The sequence below is a fragment of the Crocuta crocuta genome, unplaced genomic scaffold (genome assembly GCF_008692635.1).
Source record: "Crocuta crocuta isolate KB4526 unplaced genomic scaffold, BGI_CrCroc_1.0 scaffold1439, whole genome shotgun sequence".
NCBI classification, from domain to species: Eukaryota; Metazoa; Chordata; class Mammalia; order Carnivora; family Hyaenidae; genus Crocuta; species Crocuta crocuta.
The window spans coordinates 112558-136289 of NW_027531312.1; the positions used below are offsets into that span (position 1 = coordinate 112558).

General features: G+C 41.0%; 2 protein-coding genes across 2 annotated transcripts; both read right to left on the reverse strand.

The window, feature by feature from the left end:
- Positions 1-3589: 3589 nt before the first annotated feature.
- Positions 3590-5506, reverse strand: LOC144237971 (olfactory receptor 51B6-like). Its single transcript, XM_077771687.1, has 2 exons — positions 5484-5506; positions 3590-4538 (listed from the first exon to the last, which is right to left on the reverse strand). The coding sequence occupies exons 1-2, from the start codon at positions 5504-5506 to the stop codon at positions 3590-3592; spliced, it is 972 nt and encodes a 323-aa protein (XP_077627813.1).
- Positions 5507-8102: 2596 nt separating this feature from the next.
- On the reverse strand, positions 8103-9041 carry LOC144237981 (olfactory receptor 51B6). The gene has a single exon (XM_077771699.1). It carries the CDS (start codon positions 9039-9041, stop codon positions 8103-8105), a length of 939 nt encoding a protein of 312 aa, XP_077627825.1.
- Between the last annotated feature and the right edge of the window lie 14691 nt (positions 9042-23732).

Sequence of the window (23732 nt, forward strand, 5' to 3'; positions counted from 1 at the left end):
CTTGTGCCCAAGAGATAAGACTCCAAGTCCAGGGAGGGGCTAAGCAATTAGTTCCTGTTGTCTCCTGGTTCAGATAGTACCCCCACCTCACACTTCTCAGCCCTGTGTGCATGGGGGATCCTGCCTGGGGATAGGGAGGGATTAGTCACTGATGAAGAATGATTTCCCTGAACTTTAGTCCCAGGGGAACACCCTGATTTCCTTTTGAGACCTCCCCTTAGGGTCTCTTTCTGACCCTCACCCCAGTCTCTCTGGCCCTCTAGCCTTTGTCTTGTACCTACTCATTTCCTTCCTGTCTGTTCCACTGACTTTATCTTCCCACTGGAGTCTTGTTCTGTCCTCTATACTTTCTGTTTCCCATCTTGTCCACTTGGGCTCACCTCCAAGTCACTTAGTCCTCAGTACAGAGTTGGACAAGCAATGTGTGTCCCTCAAGTGCCTTTGCATCTCAAGCTAGCCCTCACACATAGATGATTGCCTGGCTCCTCTGTGGGTGGTTGACTGATCCAACGTCCCTTTCTAACTGGCACTTACCAGTGCTTCAATATGTGTGATTTCCAGTGCTATTGATTAGCCTGCCACCCTCCCCCTTCCAGCTTACATTCGTGCCTCTCTGGCCACAGTCAGATGTCAATATCCTCTGAGAGGCAGGCTAGATCCTCTGTGAATGGCTTGGGACATAATCTTCATCCTGTCTTCAAGTCAGTAGGTATGACATTATATGAATGAATGATGACATTATAGAGAATATCTACTGAAGTGGAGGTGATATCTGCACTAACCCCTTGTCCTCAAAGATTATATCTAAAGATTTTTAAAACCATTACTGCATAATGTATCAAGTTGTGTTAAATAGCATCGAGTGTGGTTTTATTGCAATGGTCAGCCTCACCAGTGCCTTAATGTACCCAGAATGGTGTGAAGCCAGTAGTCTGTCACATTTAGAGCCCTGTCAGGCCACAGGGTAACATGTGTATCTCACTGATATTTTAATGTGTGAATCTTCTTTATGCGAGGACTGCTTTGGGGTAGTAAAACCATATCCACGGCCGTGTGTAAAGAAAATGTTTGATGGCTGGTACAGCAGAATACCGGGTTGTTATTCTATCTTTAAATATATCTCTTCACTGTATTTTCTACCACATGCTTGATCTTATCCATCCTTATTCCCTGAGGAGGGGTAAGATAATGCTGGCAACTTATTGCTGGGACAGACCCAGCCTGACATTGTTTTGTCTTTGACATTACCCTATGCTCTAATTCCATGGTTTCCACAGCTGTCATACTGCTCTCAAGGCACAGAACCTGCTGCTTGGTGACCACCAGTCCCTCAGTTAGCTAGATACTTCCATAGACTTCTGATATATAATTAAGACTTTATTTTCAGTTTTGGTTTCATTTCTGGCCCTAATGATCTAAATGTCTATATAACTCCTTATCAGATTAAAAAAAAAAAAGAAAAAAGAAATGTTCTGGGGCATTTGGATGGCTCAGTCTGTTAAGTATCTGACTTTTGGTTTCAGTCATGATCTCATGGTTTGTGAATTCGAGCCCCGTACTGAGTTCTGTGCTGACTGTGCAGACCTGCTTGGGATTCTCTCTCCCTCTCCTCTCTTTCCCGCCTCTGCTCACTCTCTCTCTCTCTCCTTGAAAGGAAAAAAAAAAAGAAACAAATATTCTTTGTCGGATGTAATAAACCACCACTGGCATTCAAGGTTATTAAAAATATATTATTTTCATAATTGGTTTGGAGTTGGCTGCGATGGCAAGGAGTTGAAGAACCAGCCGTAGCTTGAGCAACCCACTTGTAGACTCCACTTCTGTATCTTCTTTTCTCTCCTTGGGTATCCTGCAGCTCTTAGGAAAACATGGAGACCACATGATGGAAAACTGTTCACTAAAAATCAACATTTCATATAACAGCATTCAAAAGAAAACTCACCAATGGAAAGTTAGGGACGTTGAGAAAGATGTCCTATGAGGTTGGCCTTGGGGTACTCAGACTATGTGCCTGGGAAGGAACGGGCAGATCTTGTACACAGGAGACTCTGGTTATTCACTTTGGGGAGTCACCCATCACATAGTGGTGTGCAAACACATCCCACTTAGTGGGATGCTCCAAAGGCAGACTTCTATCTCTATCTCTACCTCTAAACTATCTATGTATATAAAGATGCAGGATTAAAAAAATAGAGGAACACCATCTACTCCTCATTTATTTTCAATTTAACAGAGAACATTTTATTAAGCTCCTACTCTACACAAAGCATTGTGCTTAACACTAGAGTACAGTGGGTTTCATAGCCCAATAAGGGAGGAGGAAGGAAGAAATTTCAAGTGTGGCAGGTGCATCTAAATATGCAGTTGGGTTCATCCATTCACGTGCCACACACATGGCACATTACATGGCTCATACACTGCACCAGAGCATTTGCCATAGTCCCACATTTGCACATTTGGCTTGCCTCCATATTACCCCAAATTCCAGGGATTCTGTGAAGTTCTTCTTTGGCAATCAAGGGCAAGGGGATGTGCAGAAGTCAGAAGTTGATTTATATTTGGTCCTGATTTCATCAGTCTTTAAGGAAATAGTCTACCTCTAGGTGGCTGTATGAGACTTGTTGAACCCTGGCAAATGTATTCCTTTCTCTTCCTATATTGAATCTATAACCATCCTTCCTGCCACTATTGACAGTGGGACCTTATCTCAATGCCTCCTCACCTGATATGTGGGTGAAACCTATCCCTACAGCCTGTCACAGAATTCTTTTTGACAGCCCAGGCCTTCTTCTGCTCCTAACACTTGTGTCTCCTCCTTTGTCTTTCTTCCCATATAACTGCACACACATAACCTACCCTCTGTCACCTCAGTTTTGCACACGTGAGGAATACATTCCAAGTTGCAATCAAGTCCACTTCTACTCTGAATTAATTTCCTCTTCAGGCTCTAATTATGTATAATTTCTGACTTGCACCTTTTTGTCAAGATCATCATAACAAAACTTCTTCCTCTGAATCAGGAATTGATTTGCTTCTTGAGTTGAATTCACTTCACTGTGCAAAAATAGAGCGTTTCTATTTTGCATGTGCTGTTGTCTTCCTGTTGTACTGTGTTCAAGAACAATCATTTGGAAATTAGCTAAGAAAGACTCTCTGCTTCCCTGATGACAAAGTTCTAGGAAAGGCAGCTGTTGCACACATGGGACACGACAAATTTAATGGTTGTAAGGATGTCCACTCCATATAAAAAAACAACCAAGAATTTGTTGGACCATGCCACTCAGAGTCCATGAGTTCAGAGTCACATCATAGCTGCTGCAAATAGAATGAGAGCATTTACTACAAAATGAATATTAATTGAACCTACGTTAAGCACCTTGCATTGTGTTTACTGCTTTACATGACTTATTACATTTCATCCTCATGGGGGGGGGGGGAAGGGAGTAACAAAAAAGAAGTTGTATCTGAAAGATTTTTTTTTCTGACATTTGTCCATTTATTTTCATGTGTTTCTTAGAAATTTATGTCCATCCAGTTATCTTTATGTTTTTAATCTCTTAGCCCTTTCCCAGACAGGAGAAGGTAAATGTCATGTTCTTGATGGGGGCAGAAGGAATACTTGGAGTATACTACTGCAAACCTGCTTAGTTTTAGTAGTATAAGTTACAGGGTTCATAAAAGGAGGGAAAATAAAGTAGATGTAGCTCATTGTGATGTGTATTAGTTGGGGAACATTCTTCCCAAGTTGGTGGATGAATGTCAAACCTAAAACAGTGACATAGAAGATCAAGATACAGCAGATGTGGGAGACACATGTGTTGAGTGCCTTGTACCTCTTCTTTCCAGATGCAATGCTCATGACAGTCTTGAGAATCAAAATATAGGAGCAAAAGATTATCAGGAAGTCTATTAGGAGCATAGAAAATACCACCACAATAGGATACAGTTGACTGAAGATGATGTCAGCACAGGCTAATTTGATAACATCCTGGTGGAGGCAGAATGCATGAGAGAAGACATGATATCTGCAGTAGGAAAACCAATAGAGAGGCAATATTGGAGGCAAGATGAGAACAAATTCCCTCATGAAAATTCCCACTCCAATCTTTATCACTTGGGTGTTGGTAAGAATGGAAGTATATCTCAGTGGATTGCAGATGGCAACGAACCGATCATAGGCCATAGCAAGCAAAGTCCCAGACTCTATGATGGAGAAACTGTGGATGAAATAGGCTTGGAGAAAGCAGGAACCATGTCTGATTTCCCTATGATTTATCCACATCACACACAGCATTGTAGGCATTGTAACCAGGGTCATCCCAAAGTCTGTGGTTGCCAGCATGGCTAAGAAATAGTATATGAGCTTATGGAGGTTATGGTCAACCCTGATGAGAAATAGAAGAATGCCATTGCCATGAAGTATGGAGATATAGATGACAGATAACAGGATAGTGATCCAGTGGTGTGCCTTTTCCAGGCCCATGAAGCCGGTCAGCAGAAAGGGGGTAGCACTGGTGTTGAGTTCTGATACATGGTGTCTAGTAGATGCAATTTAGTCACCAAATTCTCAATATAAGGCTCAGTACATAATAGTTATACTTTCCCAAGCCATGAACTGAAATTCCTGACTTTCATACCAGTGAATACTGGCTCTGAATGTCTTTCTATCCAGAGCATCCAGCTTTTCCCCTTTTTACCAGCATCCCTCGCTGATAAAAATGGTGACCACCTTCCCCTACCCACACCACCCCAGCAGCAGATCCACTATTACTCCCTATCTGTGTGGGGTTTGAGATCCTTAAAATCTACAGTGCCTAGACCTCAATTTAGAAGGGAGTGAACAAAGAAGCTCTACTCTACCTTTAGTTGCAGAATTTTCACCCTTAACTCCCTATGGGTAATAGGCCCACTTCTGGGAATATGCAGCAATTTACAGTAAAGTGTCTAATGTCAGATTCACAAAGTTTGCCTCCACTTTAATCTGAGGCTCGTCTATTTGGCAAGTTGTTCTTTCTGTTAGTCTATACCCATGGTCATTATAATGCCTCCCTCCTCAACCTGATTTAAGCTCTGGAGGAGTAAATGCCAGGTGGCACACACAGGGGTTAAGAGGAAACTCGTACACATAACTGAAGAGAGCAACAGGGGAAACAGATAATCCATTGCAGAGCTCTGAATAATTCTAGAGCTCTCTGCCTCTATTCCTACAGGTCTTTTGCGTTTTTCTTCTAAAATACCTCTGCCTTGTAAGGAAGACAGATTTTGGCTTTTCCCTATTCCAAAAATCTGCAAGAAGAGATTATTTGGGAGCTCAGTTTTGGGGGTGGGTCTTTGGGATATATTCCTATGCCTTATCACCTCTTGACTGACATATTACTGCCTTTCTCTGTAAGTTTCATTAAACCAACTCTCTATATCCTACCCATGACTTATTCCCTACACTGAGCCTTCCAGGACAAATCACACCAGAGCTTTTTACTAACCTGTTCATGAGTCTTTTGTTCATCAGTGCCATAGATGTGACCCTGGACCCCTAAGCCTGACCAAGGTCTTGGTTCCAATACCTCCTGCTTACGTCCCATCCAGAAGTCAAGCTTCAAGGAGTATTTGTTTCAGAAGGTCCTCTCCAAAGCCCATTTCTGCCTCCTCCCTTCTTTCTTCTCCCAGCCTTGGGAATTTGGAGCTTTGGTACAGTGGTGTCCCAAGGTCTTGAGCTGTATCCTGGTTTGGGCATTAGCCTTGTCACCAGAAAGGTGATTAATTTCAAGCATCACATACTGGTAGGAATGAAAAGTTAGGGAAGATGGCCTTTTCAATCTTTTTTTTTTTTTAAGAACTCCAAGGACTTTGTCTCTACACTGAAACATATGTGGATAAAAAGGTCAGAAGAGGGCATTAAATTGGTCCATCAGGAAAATTTCCCCACCTTAACTCCCTTGACCCAGGTGTGTTCAGCTAGGACCATCGTGATCCCAGAACTCTGTTCTGTTTCATAGGACTCACCTCCATCAAAAGAAACTGACTTCCCAGTCCTGCATTTCTTATGAGCTCTTTCTCAGATCTCTCCATCCCAGCTCTGAAAGGTAAGGAAGGACAGAAAGGGAAGGGAGAAACTTTTGGAGGTGTCAATCAAATGCACCCATTTGAAGACTTTCTGAAATATATTGTTATCCTAGTGCCCTTTATATTAATCTGCTATGGCAGTCCCCAGGATCACTGGGCCTATAGAGGAAGTCAAGAAAGATTTCCTTTGATGGCGTTTAGATCCCCCTGAATTGATTCCCCAAGAGCACAGGGAAAAGATGTATCATGACGTAAAGCATTGTGAGCTTACTAATATTTTTAGTATTAGTGTTAGTATTAATACTAATAGTATTTAGTATTAGTATTTTAGTATTCCATGAGAATACAACTTAGGATGCCCACCTGTTGGGAGATGTTACAGGGCATAATAACAGAGACATTCAGATGACATGCAGATTCAGAAACATAATCAGAAGAACTGAGGCACCTAGGTGGCTCAGTCGGTTGAGTGTCTGACTCTTGATTTCAACTCAGGTCATGATCTCAGTTCAGGTTCATGGGCTTGAGTCCCATATCGAGCTTTGTGCTGACAGCATGGAGCCTGCTTAAGATTCTCTATTTCCCTCTCTCTCTGCCCCTCTCACACTCACACAATCTTTCTCTCAAAATATTTAAATAAACTTTAAAAAATAGAAGAAGAACCAACAAACCAACAGACACATAGGGACATAGGTCACTTTAAGTTTTATTCATTTTGATCAAAAATTTGTATTTTATTAAGGATTATCCATGTGGCAGTTTCTGACCTGAATAAAAATACATGAATGAATGACCAAACAAAGAAACAGTCATTCAGCTGATCTGGTGAAGATTATTTACGAGCCTGGAAGCTGAGCTAAAGGTCTGGTTTCGTGTATATTTTCTCCATGCTACTCATAAATCCCAAGAGTTCTGGAAAAATCTTACCTTCCTATGAGCAATGGTAGGTGGGCAGGAGTCAGAGACCGCTTTGAATGCCAGCATGACAAAGCCCAGTGACAGGCTCCCTTTATACAAAGGGAAGTGGCTAGTCACTGGGTGGCACCTTGTATAATCCCAGCATTTCATACTCAATCTTCTGTTCCTAAGAACATCTTCTCTGATTCAGTTTAAAACCTGTCACCTGAGTCATGTGTACTACTCTTCAGCTGCCCATAGTACCATGAACTCCTCCCCATGTCTAGACTGTGAGCAAAATAAACTTTCATAGCTATTTGTAACCTGAAAATGTCATTTATCTTCTTGTCACAGGCATTGCCTCCATCCTCCCCGCTCACACTTATGACCAACTGTTTGTCAATTCTGGTATTTTTAACATTCCGGGAACTTCAGTCTAGCCTTATCTGTGGTGTATTGCCAAGCTGGAACTTTAATACCATCTTACTATTTGAAAATATATATCTCTGTTCCCCTGTGTGTAGGACTAGCTCATCAAGACAGTGGTCATCTGGATTAGGAATTATATCTATGTTATTATAATTTTACACATATTTACATGTTATTAACAATAATATTATCTAATAAATACTTATAAAACATTTAACTGGACAGACTTAGATATAGTTTCCCTAGAGTTACCATATTGAACTGAGGGTAGGGTGTCTCATCATTTCACTTACTGCAGCTTTCTAGAAATAGCAGCTATTTTCATATTAGCAAAAAAAAAAATAGATGAATGTTTGAGTTTAAGACTGTCATTTCTAAATATATCAGAGCCAAGAAAACTCAGAACATTTGGAAAAACAATGGGCTTTGATTCAAACAGTTAGAGACCCATAATGTAGATCCAATGCTTACCAAACAGGATGAGTTACCTCTGAAAAGAGTAAATCAGTTGGACACTTGAGTCGTATGCTTAGTTTTGTACATATATTATGCCATACACTATCTACCAATAAATGAGCCATGTAAAATGATATTCTGAATAGCAGAGAGAGGTAGGTTTCCACTGACTTGTCTTTCCCTAGTCGTTCCTAACAACAAAACTGTCAGTTCGTCCAGGTCCCCTGAGTTATTCCTTGGGGAGCAGTGAGTCAAATTTATGCTCTAGAATTAGGCAGAGAGAATAAGCGAATTATACCACTCTGGATCTGCTTGGTTTTAATGCTATATATAACAGGGTTCATAAAAGGGGGGAAAAGGAAGTAGATGTAGCTCATCGTGATGTGGACCACACGAGGAGCATGTTTTCCAAACCTATGAATAAATGTTAGACCAACTACTGTGACATAGAAGACCAGGATACAGCAGATGTGAGAAACACATGTATTGAGGGCCTTGGCCCTTTCTTCTCCAGAAGCGATGCCCATGACAGTCTTAAGGATCAAAAAATAGGAGAAAAAGATGATAAGAAAGTCCAATAAGACCATTGCAAATACAACCACAACTGGATAGAGACGATTGAAGGTGATGTCAGCACAGGCTAACTTGATGACATCTTGGTGTAGACAGAAAGCGTGAGAGAGTACATGGGACCGACAATAGGGAAACCAGTGAAGCCGAATAATTATTGGCATGATTGACAGACCAGCTCTTGTCAATACCCCCATCCCAATCTTCATTACCTTGGTGTTGGTAAGGATGGAAGTATATCTCAAGGGGTTGCGGATGGCAATGAAACGGTCATAGGCCATGGCAAGTAAAACACCAGACTCCACGATAGACAGAGTATGGATAAAGTAGGCCTGAGAGAAGCAGGCCTGATGACCAATCTCTCTGTGATTCAACCATAGGACACCCAGAACTGTGGGCATCGTGGTCAAAGTCACTCCAAGGTCTGTGGCTGCCAGCATAGCTAAAAAATAGTACATGGGCTCATGAAGGCTATGATCATCCTTGATGAGAAAGAGAAGGGTGCCATTACCAAGAAGTATGGAGATGTAAACCACGAATAATGGGATGGAGATCCAGTGGTGTACCTTCTCCATACCTGGAAAGCCAGTAAGCAGAAACAGGGAAGTAGTGGTGTTGAGCCACATTGCAGGCCTTGCAGGTAATGCAGTAGAAGCTCTTCTGTGAAAGTTGCCCTTGAGTGTGCTACCTGCTCATAAGATGTTTATCAGTCTTGACTTCCAGTGATAGCAAGGATGATAATTTAGTCATTATGTGGAGATTCCTAGGTATGGGAGAATAGAATGTATAAGGAACTCTACATATTATTCACTGTTACTGGACAACATACAAGAAATACAGGAATGTCGGCAGAATAGAACTAGCTGATGTCCTTATAAATTATACAACCAAGAAAATAAAGGTAAAATACAAGAAGAAATCAGTGTATTTGAATAATGCCATAATAGTGTTGGAACTTACAGTGTATTTTTCGGTATGCTCTTTATCTTGACTTGTGATATTTCCCAGAGTGTACTAAACCTAAAAGATCAGTAGAAAATTAATTCCAAGCAGTTCTGGAAGAGCAAGTATGAACGTCCAATGGCAAAACAAATAAACAAAAAAATCAATCAATCAAATAGACTTAGTTGATTTGAGGGAATGACCAATACTCATTACGTCTGGAAGAAAAACTTGAAGCTCTAGTGATTTTTGAGTGTCTATAAAAATGATATGAACTAATTCGGTTTATCTCCAAAACACATAGACCTCAAAATCCATGTTGCTGAGCATCATGGTTATTGATGTGATGCGTCTCAAAGAATTCAAAATTTCATAGTACAGATACAAAAATGAGCAATAAAAAGGGGGTTTTATGACAAACACTTGAGAGCACTATTGTTTAGCAGCGCAGATAACTGTTAGCATATCACCTATTTGGAGGTACAAAGATCGAAATTAGTTATTTACGCAAGTTCAAGGAGAAGAAAAAATTTTTTGAGGCAGAGAGAGACAGAGCCCAAGTGGGGGAGGGGCAGAGAGAGAGGGAGACACAGAATCTGAAGCAGGCTCCAGGTTCTGAGCTGTCAGCACAGAGCCCAATGCGGGGCTCGAACCCAGGAATCGCGAGACCATTACCTGAGCTGAAGTCGGATGCTTAACAGAGTGAGCCACCCAGGCGCCCCAAGGATAAAGTTTTTTAAAAAGTGTGGAGTGTGGTGAGATTTAAAAAAAGTGAGAAAACCCTGTGACATTCAAATTTCAGGCATCACCTGGTATAGGTAGCCAAACTCTGGGAGTAAAAATTAAAACATGCATTGGTGGCATCATCCAGAGAAAAGGAGGGTCACCTTCTTTCTATTCTGGTTGGTATGGACTGTGTATCTCACATGCTTTGAAAAGAAATTTGGTGTGAATTTAGGATACGAATCCTAGGACAGCTTTTTCCCCATGAAAAAAGGTCTATAAGATTACTGGGTTTTTACCTTCAGAAGAATTTGATATTCTAGCTCTGCTTCTTTTTAGGAATAATAATATTGGGAAAGTCATTTAATCTTGGGCTGTGGTTTCATGATCCTTAAATGGTACTAGCAATTTCTGCCTTGCCAGTGATGCTCTGGACACAAGTTGTGAGAATGGAATGGGATTGCCAATGGGGAAGTGCTTTGCAAGGGGTCAGTGTTCTTCACTTTTAAAGTTCTGGTGTCACCATTACAGAGAAGAGCCTCCTTGCTGTTCTTCCTGGTGGCTATGCACCATGAATATCCATTCTTTCTGGGACATGTGTCAAATTTTCTTAAGAAACTTGGAGAACAGATATAAGATGATGGAGATTTTGAGGAGGCTGGATATAACTGTATCTGCAAGTTCTAACCTAGAATTCACTTGAAGAGTAGATAAAAGCTGGTGTTTGGATGTGGAGAGAGAAAGAAGAGAGGGAAGGTGGTGAGTGAGGGTGGGGACTCCTGCAGGCTGCTAACGCCTGGAGTCCTGGGGCTGGAGTAGTTGGAGGGAAAAGCAAGTCTGTCTTCACAGGGGTAAGAGGAGGAATAGCGGACCCCTGCCTCTGAGTGAAACGCTTGGAAGATACTCAGTGAGGTTAAAGAAGCAGGAGTAGGGGCACCGGACAGGAGATAGCTTCAAAAAGGAAATGTAAGGAATAAATAATTGCTGAGTTTCCATTATGTATCAGGACATCAGGACACTACATGTGCCTCATTTTTGGTGGTGGTGAGGGGAGTAGAATCCTTACAGCAGCCTCTTTCCCCATTCTCCAGTCATATGGTTCTATGTCCAAGGTGATACATTCTGGAAATAGCACAGCCCTGTTTATGCACTGTGGATTAGAAAGACTCCAAGAATGGTGAAATCTATGTAGTATTTTGGAGTACATCCAAACTTACTGCTCTCTTTTCTGTTTTCATACTGAAAATCTGAACATTTTTACTTAATTTGTCCAGAGCTATTTTGTTGGACACGAGGTTATCTGTAAATTTTGGGGGGTTAAAAGTCTTAGACTTTTGCCTCATCCCTGCAGCCACCTATCATCTCCCAGAATCTTAGAGTGGACTTGAGTTTTCATTACTGAGAAGTTCATGCCCAAAGTCTTGAACACTACTACCTAACTGTGGGCTCTGTGCAAACACCTCAGAGAGCCTTCTCAGATTTTTATCTTTCACATGTTCCTTCAGTTTCCCGTAGACTCTTTTCCTTCCCTTTTCCTGACACTTCCTCTATCGTAATACTTAATTCCTCCTCCTTTATGAAAAATCTCCCAACCTTTGTCTGTTATTCTTTTCTGGATAGTTCACACTTATAATCCATTCTTCTGTTTATCCTATCTACAGGGCTCCGTTCTCAATTTATACTTCTTAGTAGAATGCCTCGCGCACGATTTGTTCTCTTTTCTAGTCCCTGATTGATTGGTTTGCCGACACAAACAGATTGATTTTCTGACCATTTTACACACCTGATTTTGAACAGGTTGTCCAATCATCAAAGCATGCGGATTGATTGGTACACCCTACTAAGTGGTTGATTGATTCTGAATACATAGCTGTGTATCCCCAGCACTTAGGGATGCCCTCAGGGTTGTTTGTTATAAGGGATATGGAGAGAACAAACTGTACCCTATCCTCAGTGCAGGGAGCTGGATGCCTGTTGTACTCTGTGTACTTTTTCAGGTGCTAAAGATACACAGCTATGCAAACAGCCATCTCCAATCTAAAGGCACACACTGTCCACACTTCATCCAAGATTAACCTTGACTTGGCTTATCAGTCTTGGATGGTAGTGACTGTATTCCAGAAAGTATCCAAAGCCCTCATAATTACAGAGCTACCCCTTCTTGTACTTTTGGAAGAGATTCTATTCCTGTCAGTTATCTGGCTTTCTAGGGGGAAAGCCCATTAGGAAAATCACAGGGCTTGAACAGAGGCCAGAGAGGCTGCAGGTTCAGGCATGGAAAAAGCAAGAATTAGAAATGTGTAATTCATCCCCAAGTTTACACCTACCATCTGGATTGTTCCCACAAATCTTCTTTGCTTCATATGTTCCAGAATCTGTCCTTGGCCTTCTTAGATACATCTAAGGAGGTAGGATAAAGAAATCAGGTTTAGAGGTGTTGGAGAGTCTTAAAGACCCGTGACTTGGGGTGCCTGAGTGGCTCAGTTGAGCATCCGACTTTGGCTCAGGTCATGATCTCACAGTTCATGGGTTCGAGCCCCATGTTGGGCTCTGTGCTGACAGCTAACTCAGAGCCTGGAGCCTGTTTCGGATTCTGTGTGTGTGTCACTCTTTCTCTGACCCTCCCCTGCTCACACTGTCTCTCTCTCTCTCAGAAATAAAACATTTAAAAAAAATTTTAAAAAGACTCATGCCTCTTCTCCACATACCCTTGACTGAGAATATTATCAGATTCTCTTTGCCAAGAAACCAGCTTCCTATTTCCTGTCTCTCTACTCTGATACCTGCAGGAAGACATCAGAGAGAAAATTCATTACATACTCTCACTGATCTGAATTTTGTTTCTCTCATTCCATAGGCGTGAATCTGTAGTCTCTAGCCTCATCAAGGATTTAGTGAAAATGGCATTCTTCTCATAGTCTGCACAAAATTCTGGCAGATAGGAGCATTGACATCAGAAGCTTATCTTCAGGGTCCATTCCTGATTTAGGTCACTCATTGCTCCTCCCTGTCTATACCCCTCCATCCCTTTGTGTCTCCCTTCGTTCATCTTTTTATCTTTATTTGAATCCTTGACTTTGGAGATCTGGGGCTTTACACAGAAGTCCCCAAGGTCTCTGTCTATGTCCTGGCTTTTACTTAAGCTCTGTTGCTAGGAGAGTGATTTGTTGTTAATATCTATTGGCATATGGAAGGACAAGCCGACCAGTTAGGAATGGGGACTGAAACAGAGTTCTTGGGAAAGCATTTTCCCCATATGTGTGTGGGAACTCCCAATCCTTCTTCCTAAAATGAGGAATGAGTGCAAATTAGAGGAGAGAAAGACATTACTTTGGTGAAGTAAGAGTTCTTCCCATTCTATCATCTTTCCCCTAATCTTGATGTGTGACCCAGAGCCCTGTCTCACAGAAAGAAGCTGCCCTCTCCAGGCCCTGATTTCCTCTTTCTCCTCCATCTATATTCATCCCCGTGTTCTCTATAAGAAGACAGAGCAAGGATGGGAGTGCCTTTTCATCAAATTATGAGTTAAGATATGGAGGACAGGAATCATAATGCCAATTATCTGGAAGCCAAAAGTCTTACTCCCTTTTCCCATAGAAAAAATGACAATACAGCTTACATGTGATTAAAAGCATGAGTGCTGGGGCACCTGGGTGGCTCAGTTGATTGTCTGATTCTTGATTTTGGCTCAAGTCATGCTCTTGCAGTCATGGGATCGAGCCCTGTGTTGAGTTCATTGCTGACAGCATGGAGCCCACTTGGACTCACTCCCTCTGCCCCTCTCCTGCTTTCTCTCTCTCTCTCGTTTTCAATATATATGTATATATATTGAATATTGAAGCTTGAATACTGGAACTTGGGTACTTGGCTTAGAATTTAACCTCATTGCACCTTGTATTCCATATCTCTAAAATGCATGTAATGATAATCACCATTGCATACAGTTATTGTGAGGTTTAAATATAAATCCCTTAGATTAGTACTCGACATATACTAAGCACTCAGTCAATGTCAGCTATTACTACCTCTGTCATAATCACACTTACTTTAATTATTTATATTTTGTTCTATATTCCCCCATTGAAGAGTGAATTATTTGGGAAGTAAATTTCATCCTTTGCAATTTTATGGCACATAGATATCCAAGAGATTAAACCATAGACTCAATGTCATATTCCCCAGTTTCTGCACCAGGAGGTAGATGATGTCACAGGCAATTTAATGATGTGTCCCTGATGAAGAGTAATTTTCATTTCCAGATTAAAACCATTAACTCAACACACACCATTCTACTTAGAAAAAATTGTAAAAATCTACTATGTTAGATTTTAGTCATAGATATATGCATAAATGATATACAGATAAACACACAGATGTATTCCTTTTTTCATAAAGCAAATGATGAGATTCAATTTACTTTAATTACAGATTAATTTAAATTTATTTGATCACATAATTATTGCTACAATGAGTAAGAAAACAGTATTGGGAAAATGTATAAGCCTAAATAGACCATCAGAAAATAATTCAAGGAGCATTTGTTTTAGTAAAAAAAACTTATTGAAGTCATTGTTTTTTTACATTTGTTTATTTTTGAGAGACAGAGCACAAGTGGGGGTGCAGAAGGCAGAGAATGAGACACAGAATGTGAAGCAGGCTCCAGGCTCTGAGCTCTCAGTACAGAGCCTGACGAGGGGCTCAAACTCACAAACCATGAGATCATGACCTGAGCCAAAGTCGGATGCTTAACCAAGAGTGTCACCCAGTCGCCCCTTGAAGTAAATTTACATAAAGAAATATACCTGGAGTATAAATGTTAGCTCAATGGATTTGTTGCAAAGTAACTTCACCATTATAATTACCACCCAGAACAAGAAACACACTTTTACCAGCACAGCAAAGCCTCTTTTGTGCCCTTATGCAGTCTAGCTCCTAGAGTATTTTACCCAGTTGTAACCTTTATATAAGTGGAATCCTACTCCGTGTTCTCCTTGTGTTTGGTATCTATGCCCATCATTAGGTTTGTGAGAAATATCCATGTGTTTGCATGTAGGAGTAGTGTGTTCATTTTATTTCTAGATAGTATCCCATTGTATGTATATACCCCACATTTACTTTTCTACCCTTAATAGTAAAATAGTAGGATAGTAGTAGCTGGGGCTATGGGAGATCTGCTACTCTGATCATTCTGGTACATGTTCAGTTGATCGTTGTGTGCACATACATAATGAATTTGGACTAACTACGACTATAATTCCTTGGAAAGACTATATTCATCAATGGTAGTAGATACAGGTAGGTATTTTCTGAAGTGATTACATAATTTTATATTCCACTGGTAGTTCACGAGTCTCAACTGGTTCACATCTTTAACCACACTGGGTAGTTTCAGGGATTTTATTAAGTCAGTCTACTGAGTGTATAGTGGTTTCTCACTGTGGTTTAAAATTTTTTTAATGTTGTATTTATTTCTGAGAGAGAGCATGAGCAGGGTAGGGTCAGAGAGAGGGGGAGATACAGAATATGAAACAGACTCCAGGCTCTGAGCTAGCTGTCAGCACAGAGCCTGATTTGGGGCGCGGGGCTCGAACCCGCTAATCATGAGATCATGACCTGAGCCAAAGTCGGACGCTTAACCGATTGAGTCACCCAGGTGCCGCTTAAAAAATTTTTTTCTAGGGGCGCCTGGGTGGCTTAGTCGGTTAAGCGTNTTATTTTTTTTAATAAATAAAATTTATTTCCGAGAGAGAGAGAGAGAGAGTGATCTTGAGTAGGGGAGGGTCAGAGAGAGAGAGAGAGGGAGACACAGAATCTGAAACAGGCTCAGGCTCTGAGCTGTCACCACAGAGCCCAATGCGGAGATTGAACCCACAAACGGTGAGATCATGACCTCAGCCGAAGTCGCATGCTCAACCAACTGAGCCACCCAGGCGCCCCCCTCACTGTAGTTTTAATTCGCATTTCCCTGATAACCAATAATGTGCACACATTTTTATATATTTATTGGTCAGTCGCCTCTTGCGAAAGACCTGTTTTAGTCTTTTGCCCGTTATAAATAGTGAGTTGTTATTTTTTAGTTGATTTTTTGGGTGTTATTTATAAATTATTGATATGAGTCTTGTATCAAATATAACATGGCAGATATCTTTGCTACTCTACGGTTGGTTTTTAAAAAATTCTTTTAATTATATTTTTCACAAAATAAGTTGTTTTTAAAGAAGTTTTATTTATGGTTCTTGCTTGTGTGTAATATGTAAGAAAATTTTAAATCCCAAATTGGTGAATACAAATCCCTCTGTTATTTTACAATAGCTTTGTTTTAAGTTTACCACAAACTGAGTTTTTTCTCTGATGTGAAGTTGGGATCAAGAACCATTTTGGTGTCCAAATTAATTTTGTGCCGTTAATTAACCTACATTCTGTTCTGATCTCAGAATGACCTATAGTTTGACACACCATCTTGCAACCTTTCACATAGTCCCAGCATGATTTTTTCAGCAGAAAGTCATGATTATCACCTCCATGTGCTCTCTATCCAGAACACTTATGTTCTTGTGGAGCAGGGAAATTTATACTTTCACAGATGGTCAAGACACCTGATAATGGGATAGGGGTCAAGATGGTGGAGAAGTAGGGAGCTCCATACATTGCACTCACCCCCATATCTCACACGGAAAAGATCTGAAGCCAAAGGAAACATTACAGAATCCAAGAGATTGGGAGAAAAAGGATGCAGAATCCACTGAGAAAGTCTTCTAATGTGAGTGCGAACTGGGGATCAGAGACTCAGAGGGACGGGGGCTATCCCCCTCTGCAGGGAGTGAGAGGGGAAAGAGAGAGGTCAAAACTACTCAAGACACGGTCCATGTCGCTGGGGAACAGAAAAACCTTCGCTCTGGACACGGAAAGACCGTGTGTGCCAAATCCCTGAGAGCCAAATCCCTGCAAGCCAAATCCCCAAGCGCCAACTCATCCTAGAGGGGTCGCACGGTGACTGCTCCTTTGTGCTCCTGGCTCGGCTGGACCCCTAGAGGGGCCGCGTGCCTGACTGCGCGTCCATGATCCTGGATTGGCTGGATCCCTAGAGGGGAGGCAAAGGGCTTAAAACTGGGAGATTTGCCCGCGAGTTCGTGTTTTGAGTGACAACACACAGAGGGGCGCGGTTTCCACCTCTCCAGCGGACCCAAAGCACCCCCCAGGCAAACCCCCGTCCTTGCTCGCCAACCCGACCTGGAGGAAAAGAGAGCAGTGATTCTGGCTCAACTTCCAGGGCTAGGCAAGAGGCTTGGAATTGCCTTGAGGGGATCGCATGCTAAGTTGTGTCTAAGGCAATTTCAGTGGGGTGCGTGCACTGAGATTTGGAAACTAAGCCTGGCCTGGGTTAAAGAGCACACCCACATTGGCTGCGCTCCTGGCACAGGGAGTTTACACAACCAGAAAAGGTAGGTGCAGCACTTGGTTCAAGAAGGGACTGGAGCACTGCCACTCTCCTCCCCACAACCGCCAAGGCAGAACTCCCGCCTGACATATTGGATAAAACCACGTCCATCACTGCTAGAGAGCTGTCCTCCTCTTTTTTTTTTTTTCCTCTTTTTTCCGGAACACTGACCTGATTAATTCTGGTCACCGGCTTGCTTAAAAAGTCACATTTAGTCCATTTTGTAGATGTAAATTCTACACTTACCTACCTTTTCATCTCTTTCTTTCAGGAGTAATTAGACTATATAGTTTCTACACCAGTGTTCTTCTCTCACCTCTCCAACCGTATTCCACCCTTTAGCTCTTTGAGAAAAGCTTCTTATCCCTTCTGCCTTTCATTCTATTTCTAATTTTGCCTCATCCCCGCCCTGTCTTCCCTCTCCTTTTCTATGCTCTTCAACCAGCACTGCATACACCTGGCTATTTAATTGTAGCTGGGAATGCTGGTTACATGCTTTAAACCGTTCTTTGTCCATCGGTTTTCTTCTTTTTTCCTTTTCTTTTCTTCTTTCTGACTTTTTAATGTCTTTTATTTTCTATTATTCGCCTTCGCTTCTCCGTCTTTCCTCTTAACTTTTTCATTTTCCCTCTCGGTTTGCATGTTTGTTGGATTTGTCTGCGCATTTGTTTGCCTCTGTTCCCTGTGTGTTTGTCTGTCTGTTTACTTCTCCAGGGCTACCTCAAGAAACAAGCCAAAGTACACATGGTGGAGTCCCAAATATCACTACAAGTAAAAATTAAATAACCAAGGTCTCAACAAGAGAGTTCAAAAAACACTTTCTGAAAGGATAGACCCTGGACAGTCAAAGAGTCTTCTTGGTCTGCAGCGCTCACCGGTGCAGAGAGCATAACAAGTTTTTAAAACTAACAAGAGATAGACAGCTAACCAAAATGACGAAACGAAAGAGCTCTACTCCAAAGAAATTCCTAGAAGAATTGACAGCTAAAGAACTGCTCAAAACAGATATAAGCAGCATAACTGCTTTTAGAACTGATTTTAGAACAATAATCATAAAATTCATTGCTAGTCTTGAAAAAAGCATAGAGGACATGAAAGAAACTATGGCTACCAACAACATGGAGCATAAAAATAGGCGTGATGAATTTTAAAATGCGATAAATGAGATACATAATAAATTAGAGGCCTCCAATGCACGGATTGAAGAGGCAGAAAGGAGAATAAGTGACTTAGAAGAAGACACCATTATAGAAAAAGAGGAAACTGAGAAAAAAAGAAACAAACTGATCCAGGAACATGAAAGAAGAGTTCAAGAGCTCAGCAATATGGTCAAACGCAACATCTGTATCACAGGAATCCCAAAAGAGGAAGAGAGAGGGAAAGGTGCTGAAGGAGTCCTGGAACAAATTATAGCAGAGAACTTCCCCAACCTGGGGAAGGAAGTAAATGTGGAAATACAAGAGGCACAGAGAACTCCCTTCAGACATAATTTGAATCAATCTTCTGCACGGCATAGCATAGTAAAATGGGAAAATATAAGGACAGAGAAAAATTTGAAAGCAGGTAGGGAGAAAAGGACCCTAACATACAAAGGGAAACCTATCAGAGGGGTGACAGACCTATCTATTGAAACTTGGCAGGCCAGAAAAGAATGGCAGGAGATCTTCAATGTGATGAACAGAAAAAATATGCAGCCAAGAATCCTCTATCCAGCAAGCCTCTCATTCAAAATAGAAGGAGAGATAAAAGTCTTTCCAAATGAACAGAAATTGAAAGAATTTGTTACCACTAAGCCAGCCCTACAAGAAATCCTGAGAGGGACACTCTGAGGGAAGTGTTGCAAGGAATGAAGATGCCAGAGACACCACCACTAGCATGAACCCCACAAAGGACACAACGACTCTAAACCCATGTATTTCAATAATAACACTGAATGTAAATGGGCTGAATGCTCCAATCAAAAGACATAGGGTAGCAGAATGGATAAAAAACCAAAGTCCATCTATTTGCTGTCTACATGAAACTCATTTCAGATTGAAAGATACCTTCAGATTAAAAGTAAGGGGATGGAGAAATATCTATCATGCTATGGGAAGTCAAAAGAAAGTTGGCATAGCTATACTTATATCAGAAAAACTGGACTTTCAATTAAAGACAATTATAAGAGATGAAGAAGGGCATTATATAATAACTACAGGGTCTATCCATCAAGAAGAACTAACAATCATAAATGTCTAGGCACCGAATATGGGAGCACCTAAATATTTAAAACAATTAATCACAAACAGAAACAATCTTATAGATACGAATGTTCTAATAGTAGGGGACTTTAATACTCTGCTTACAGCAATGGATACATCAACCAAACAGAAAATCATTAAAGAAACAATGGACTTGAAAGACACATTGGACCAGATGGATTTGACAGATCTGTTTAGAACCCTACATCCTGAGGCCAGGGAATTCACTTTCTACTCAAGTGCACATTCTCCAAGATAGATTACATACTGGGACATAAAGCAGCCCTCAGTAAATATAAAAGAATTGAGATCATACCATACACAATCTCAGATCATAATGCATTGAAACGTGAAATCAATCACAGGAAGAAGTATGGAAAACCTCCCAAAACATGGAGGTTAAAGAACACCCTACTAAAGAATGAATGGGCCAATCAGGCAATTAGAGAGGAAATTAAAAAATATATGGAAACGAATGAAAATGGAAACACAACAATTCAAAATTTATGCTATGTGGCAAAAGCAGTCCTAAGAGGAAAGTACATTGCACCCCGGGCCTATTTCAAGAAATTAGAAAAAGCACAAGTCCAAAATCTAACAGCTCACCTAAAGGAACTAGAGGCAGAGCAACAAGAATGCCCTAAACCCAGCAGTAGAAGAGAAATAGTAAAAATTAGAGAAGAAATAAACAACATAGAGACCAAAGAAACAATTGAACAGATCAATGAAACCAAGAGTTGGTTCTTTGAGAAAATGAACAAAATTGACAAACCTCTAGCCAGGCTTCTCAAAAAGAAAAGAGAGAGCACCCAAATAGAGGAAATCATGAATGAAAATGGACGGATTACAACCAACGCCTCAGAAATACAAGCAATTATCAGGGAATACTATGAAAAATTATATGCCAACAAATTGGACAACTTACAGGAAATGGACAAATTCCTAAACACACACTCACTACCCATAGAAAGAGATAGGAAATCTGAACAGACCCATAACTAGGGAAGAAATCGAATCAGTGATCAAAAATCTCTCAACAAATAAGAGCCCTGGACATGATGGCTTCCCTGGGGAATTATACCAGACGTTTAAAATAGAATTAATACCAATTCTTCTCAAGCTATTCCAAAAAATAGAAATCAAAGGGAAACTCCTGGTCTCATTTTATGAAGCCAGCATCACTCTGATTCCCAAGCCAGACAGAGATCCAGCAAAAAAAGAGAAAACTATAGGTCAATATCCTTGATGAATACGGATGCAAAAATTCTCAACAAGATCCTTGCGAATCAAATCCAACAACACATAAAAAGAATTGTCCAGCAGGATCAAGTGGGATTCATTCCAGGGTTACAGGACTGGTTCAATATTTGCAAATATATCAATGTGATACACCACCTCAACAAAAGATAAAAACCACATGATTCTGTCGATAGATGCTGAAAAAACATTTAACAAAATACAGCATCCCTTCTTAATAAAGACTCTCGAGAAAGTCAGGATAGAAGGAACTTACTTAAACATCATAAAAGCCATCTCTGAGAAGCCTTCAGCTAACAACATCCTCAACGGGGAAAAACTGAGAGCTTTCCCCCTGCGATCAGGAATATGACAGGGCTGTCCACTCTCACTGCTGTTCTTTAAAATAGTGCTGGAAATCCTAGCGTCAGCCATCAGACAACAAAAGGAAATCAAAGGCATCAGAATTGGCAAAGAAGAAGTCAAACTTTCACTTTTCGCAGATGACATGATCCTCTACATTGAAAACCCGACAGACTCCACCAGAAGCCTACTAGAACTGATCCAAGAATTCAGCCAAGTTTCAGGGTACAAAATCAATGTACAGAAATCGGTTGCATTTTTATACACCAACAATGAAGCAACAGAAAGAGAAATCAAGAAACCATTCACAATTGCACAGGAAAACCATGAAATACCTAGGGATAAACCTAACCAAGGATATAAGAGATCTGTATGATGAAAACTATAGAAAACCTATGAAGGAAATTGAAGNTATGACAGGGATGTCCACTCTCACTGCTGTTGTTTAAAATAGTGCTGGAAATCCTAGCATCAGCCATCAGACAACAAAAGGAAATCAAAGNGAAAATTTGTATGGAACCACAAAAGGCCCCGAATAGCAAAGTAATACTGAAGAATAAAACCAAAATGGGAGGTATCACCATCCCAGACTTTAGCCTCTACTACAAAGCTGTCATCATCAAGACAGTATGGTATTGGCACAAAAACAGACACATAGACCAATGGAACAGAATTGAGAACTCAGAAGTGGACCCAAAAGTATACAGCCAACTGATCTTTGACAAAGCAGGAAAGAATATCCAATGGAAAAAAGACAGCCTTTTTAACAGATGGTGTTGGGAGAATTGGACAGCAACATGCAGAAGAATGAAACTAGATCATTTTCTCACACCATTCCCAAATATAAACTCAAAATGGATAAAGGACCTGAACATGAGACAGGAAACCATCAAAACCCTAGAAGAGAAAGCAGGAAACAACCTCCTTGACCTCCACCGCAGCAACTTCTTACTTGACACATCTCCAAAGCAACGGAATCAAGAGCAAAAATGAACTCTTGGGACCTCATCAAGATTAAAAGCTTCTGCACAGCAAAGGAAACAACCCAGAAAACTAATAGGCAACCAACGGAATGGGAAAAGATAGTTGCAAATGACATATCAGATAAAGGGTTAATATCCAGAATCTATAAGGAACTCACCAAACTACACGCCCGAAAAACAAACAACCCAGTGAAGAAATGGGCAGAAGATATGAACAGACACTTCTCCAAAGAGGACATCCAGATGGCCAACAGACACATGAAACGATGCTCAGCATCCCTCCTCATCAGGGAAATACAAACCACACTGAGATACCACCTTAAGCCAGTCACAGTGGCTAAAGCAAGCAAATCAGAGAACTCTAGATGCTGGCTAGGATGTGGAGAAACGGGCACCCTCTTACACTATTGGTGGGAATGTAACCTGGTGCAGCTCCTCTGGGAAAAAAATGTGGAGATTCCTCAAAAAATTAACAATAGAAGTCCCCTATGACCCAGCAATAGCACTGCTAAGAATTTACCCAAGGGATACAGAAATGCTGATGCACAGGAGCACATGTACCCCAATGTTCATAGCAGCACTCTCCACAATAGCTAAAACATGGAAAGAGCTTAAGTGTCCATCAATGGATGAATGGATCAAGAAGATGTGGTTTATCTATACCATGGAATACTACATGCCAATGAGAAACAATGAAATCTGGCCATGTGTAACAAAATGGATGGACCTTGAGGGTGTTATGCTGAGCGAAATAAGTCAGGCAGAGAAGGACAAATACCATATGCTTGCACGTATAGGAGGATTAGGAGGAACTTAATGGATGACCATGGGGGAGAAGAAGGGGGGAAATTGCGGGGGGGAGGGATAGACCAAAACATGAGAGACTCTTGAATGCTGACAACAAAGTGAGGACTGATGGGATGGGTAACGGGGGAGAGATGGACAATGAGGAGGGCACATGTGGGGATGAGCACTGGGTGTTATATGGAAACCAACTTGACAATAAACTTGTTGTAAAGAGTACAACTACAAAAAAGACACCTATAATGAAGTATGTTCCTGTCATGTGGTAGGTTTTCCAGAAGCAGATAGAAAGATGGAGGTGGGAGTGAAAGTTGTGTATTAGAGGTTAGACTTTGGAAAGAAAGGAGGAAATAGTCAGAGGAAGAAATCCAACTAAGCTATGGACTAACAAAGTGTCAACCAATATAGCAGGAAATTCTGGAACAAGTATTTATTACCCACCAGTATTACTTCATGTTGGTGTCGAAATGGCCAGGGTTTGTTTGTTTGTTTGTTTTGACATTTATTCATTTTTGAGAGACGGTGTGAACAGGGAAAAGCAGATAGAGAGGGAGACACAGAATCCGATGCAGGCTCCAGGTTCCAAGC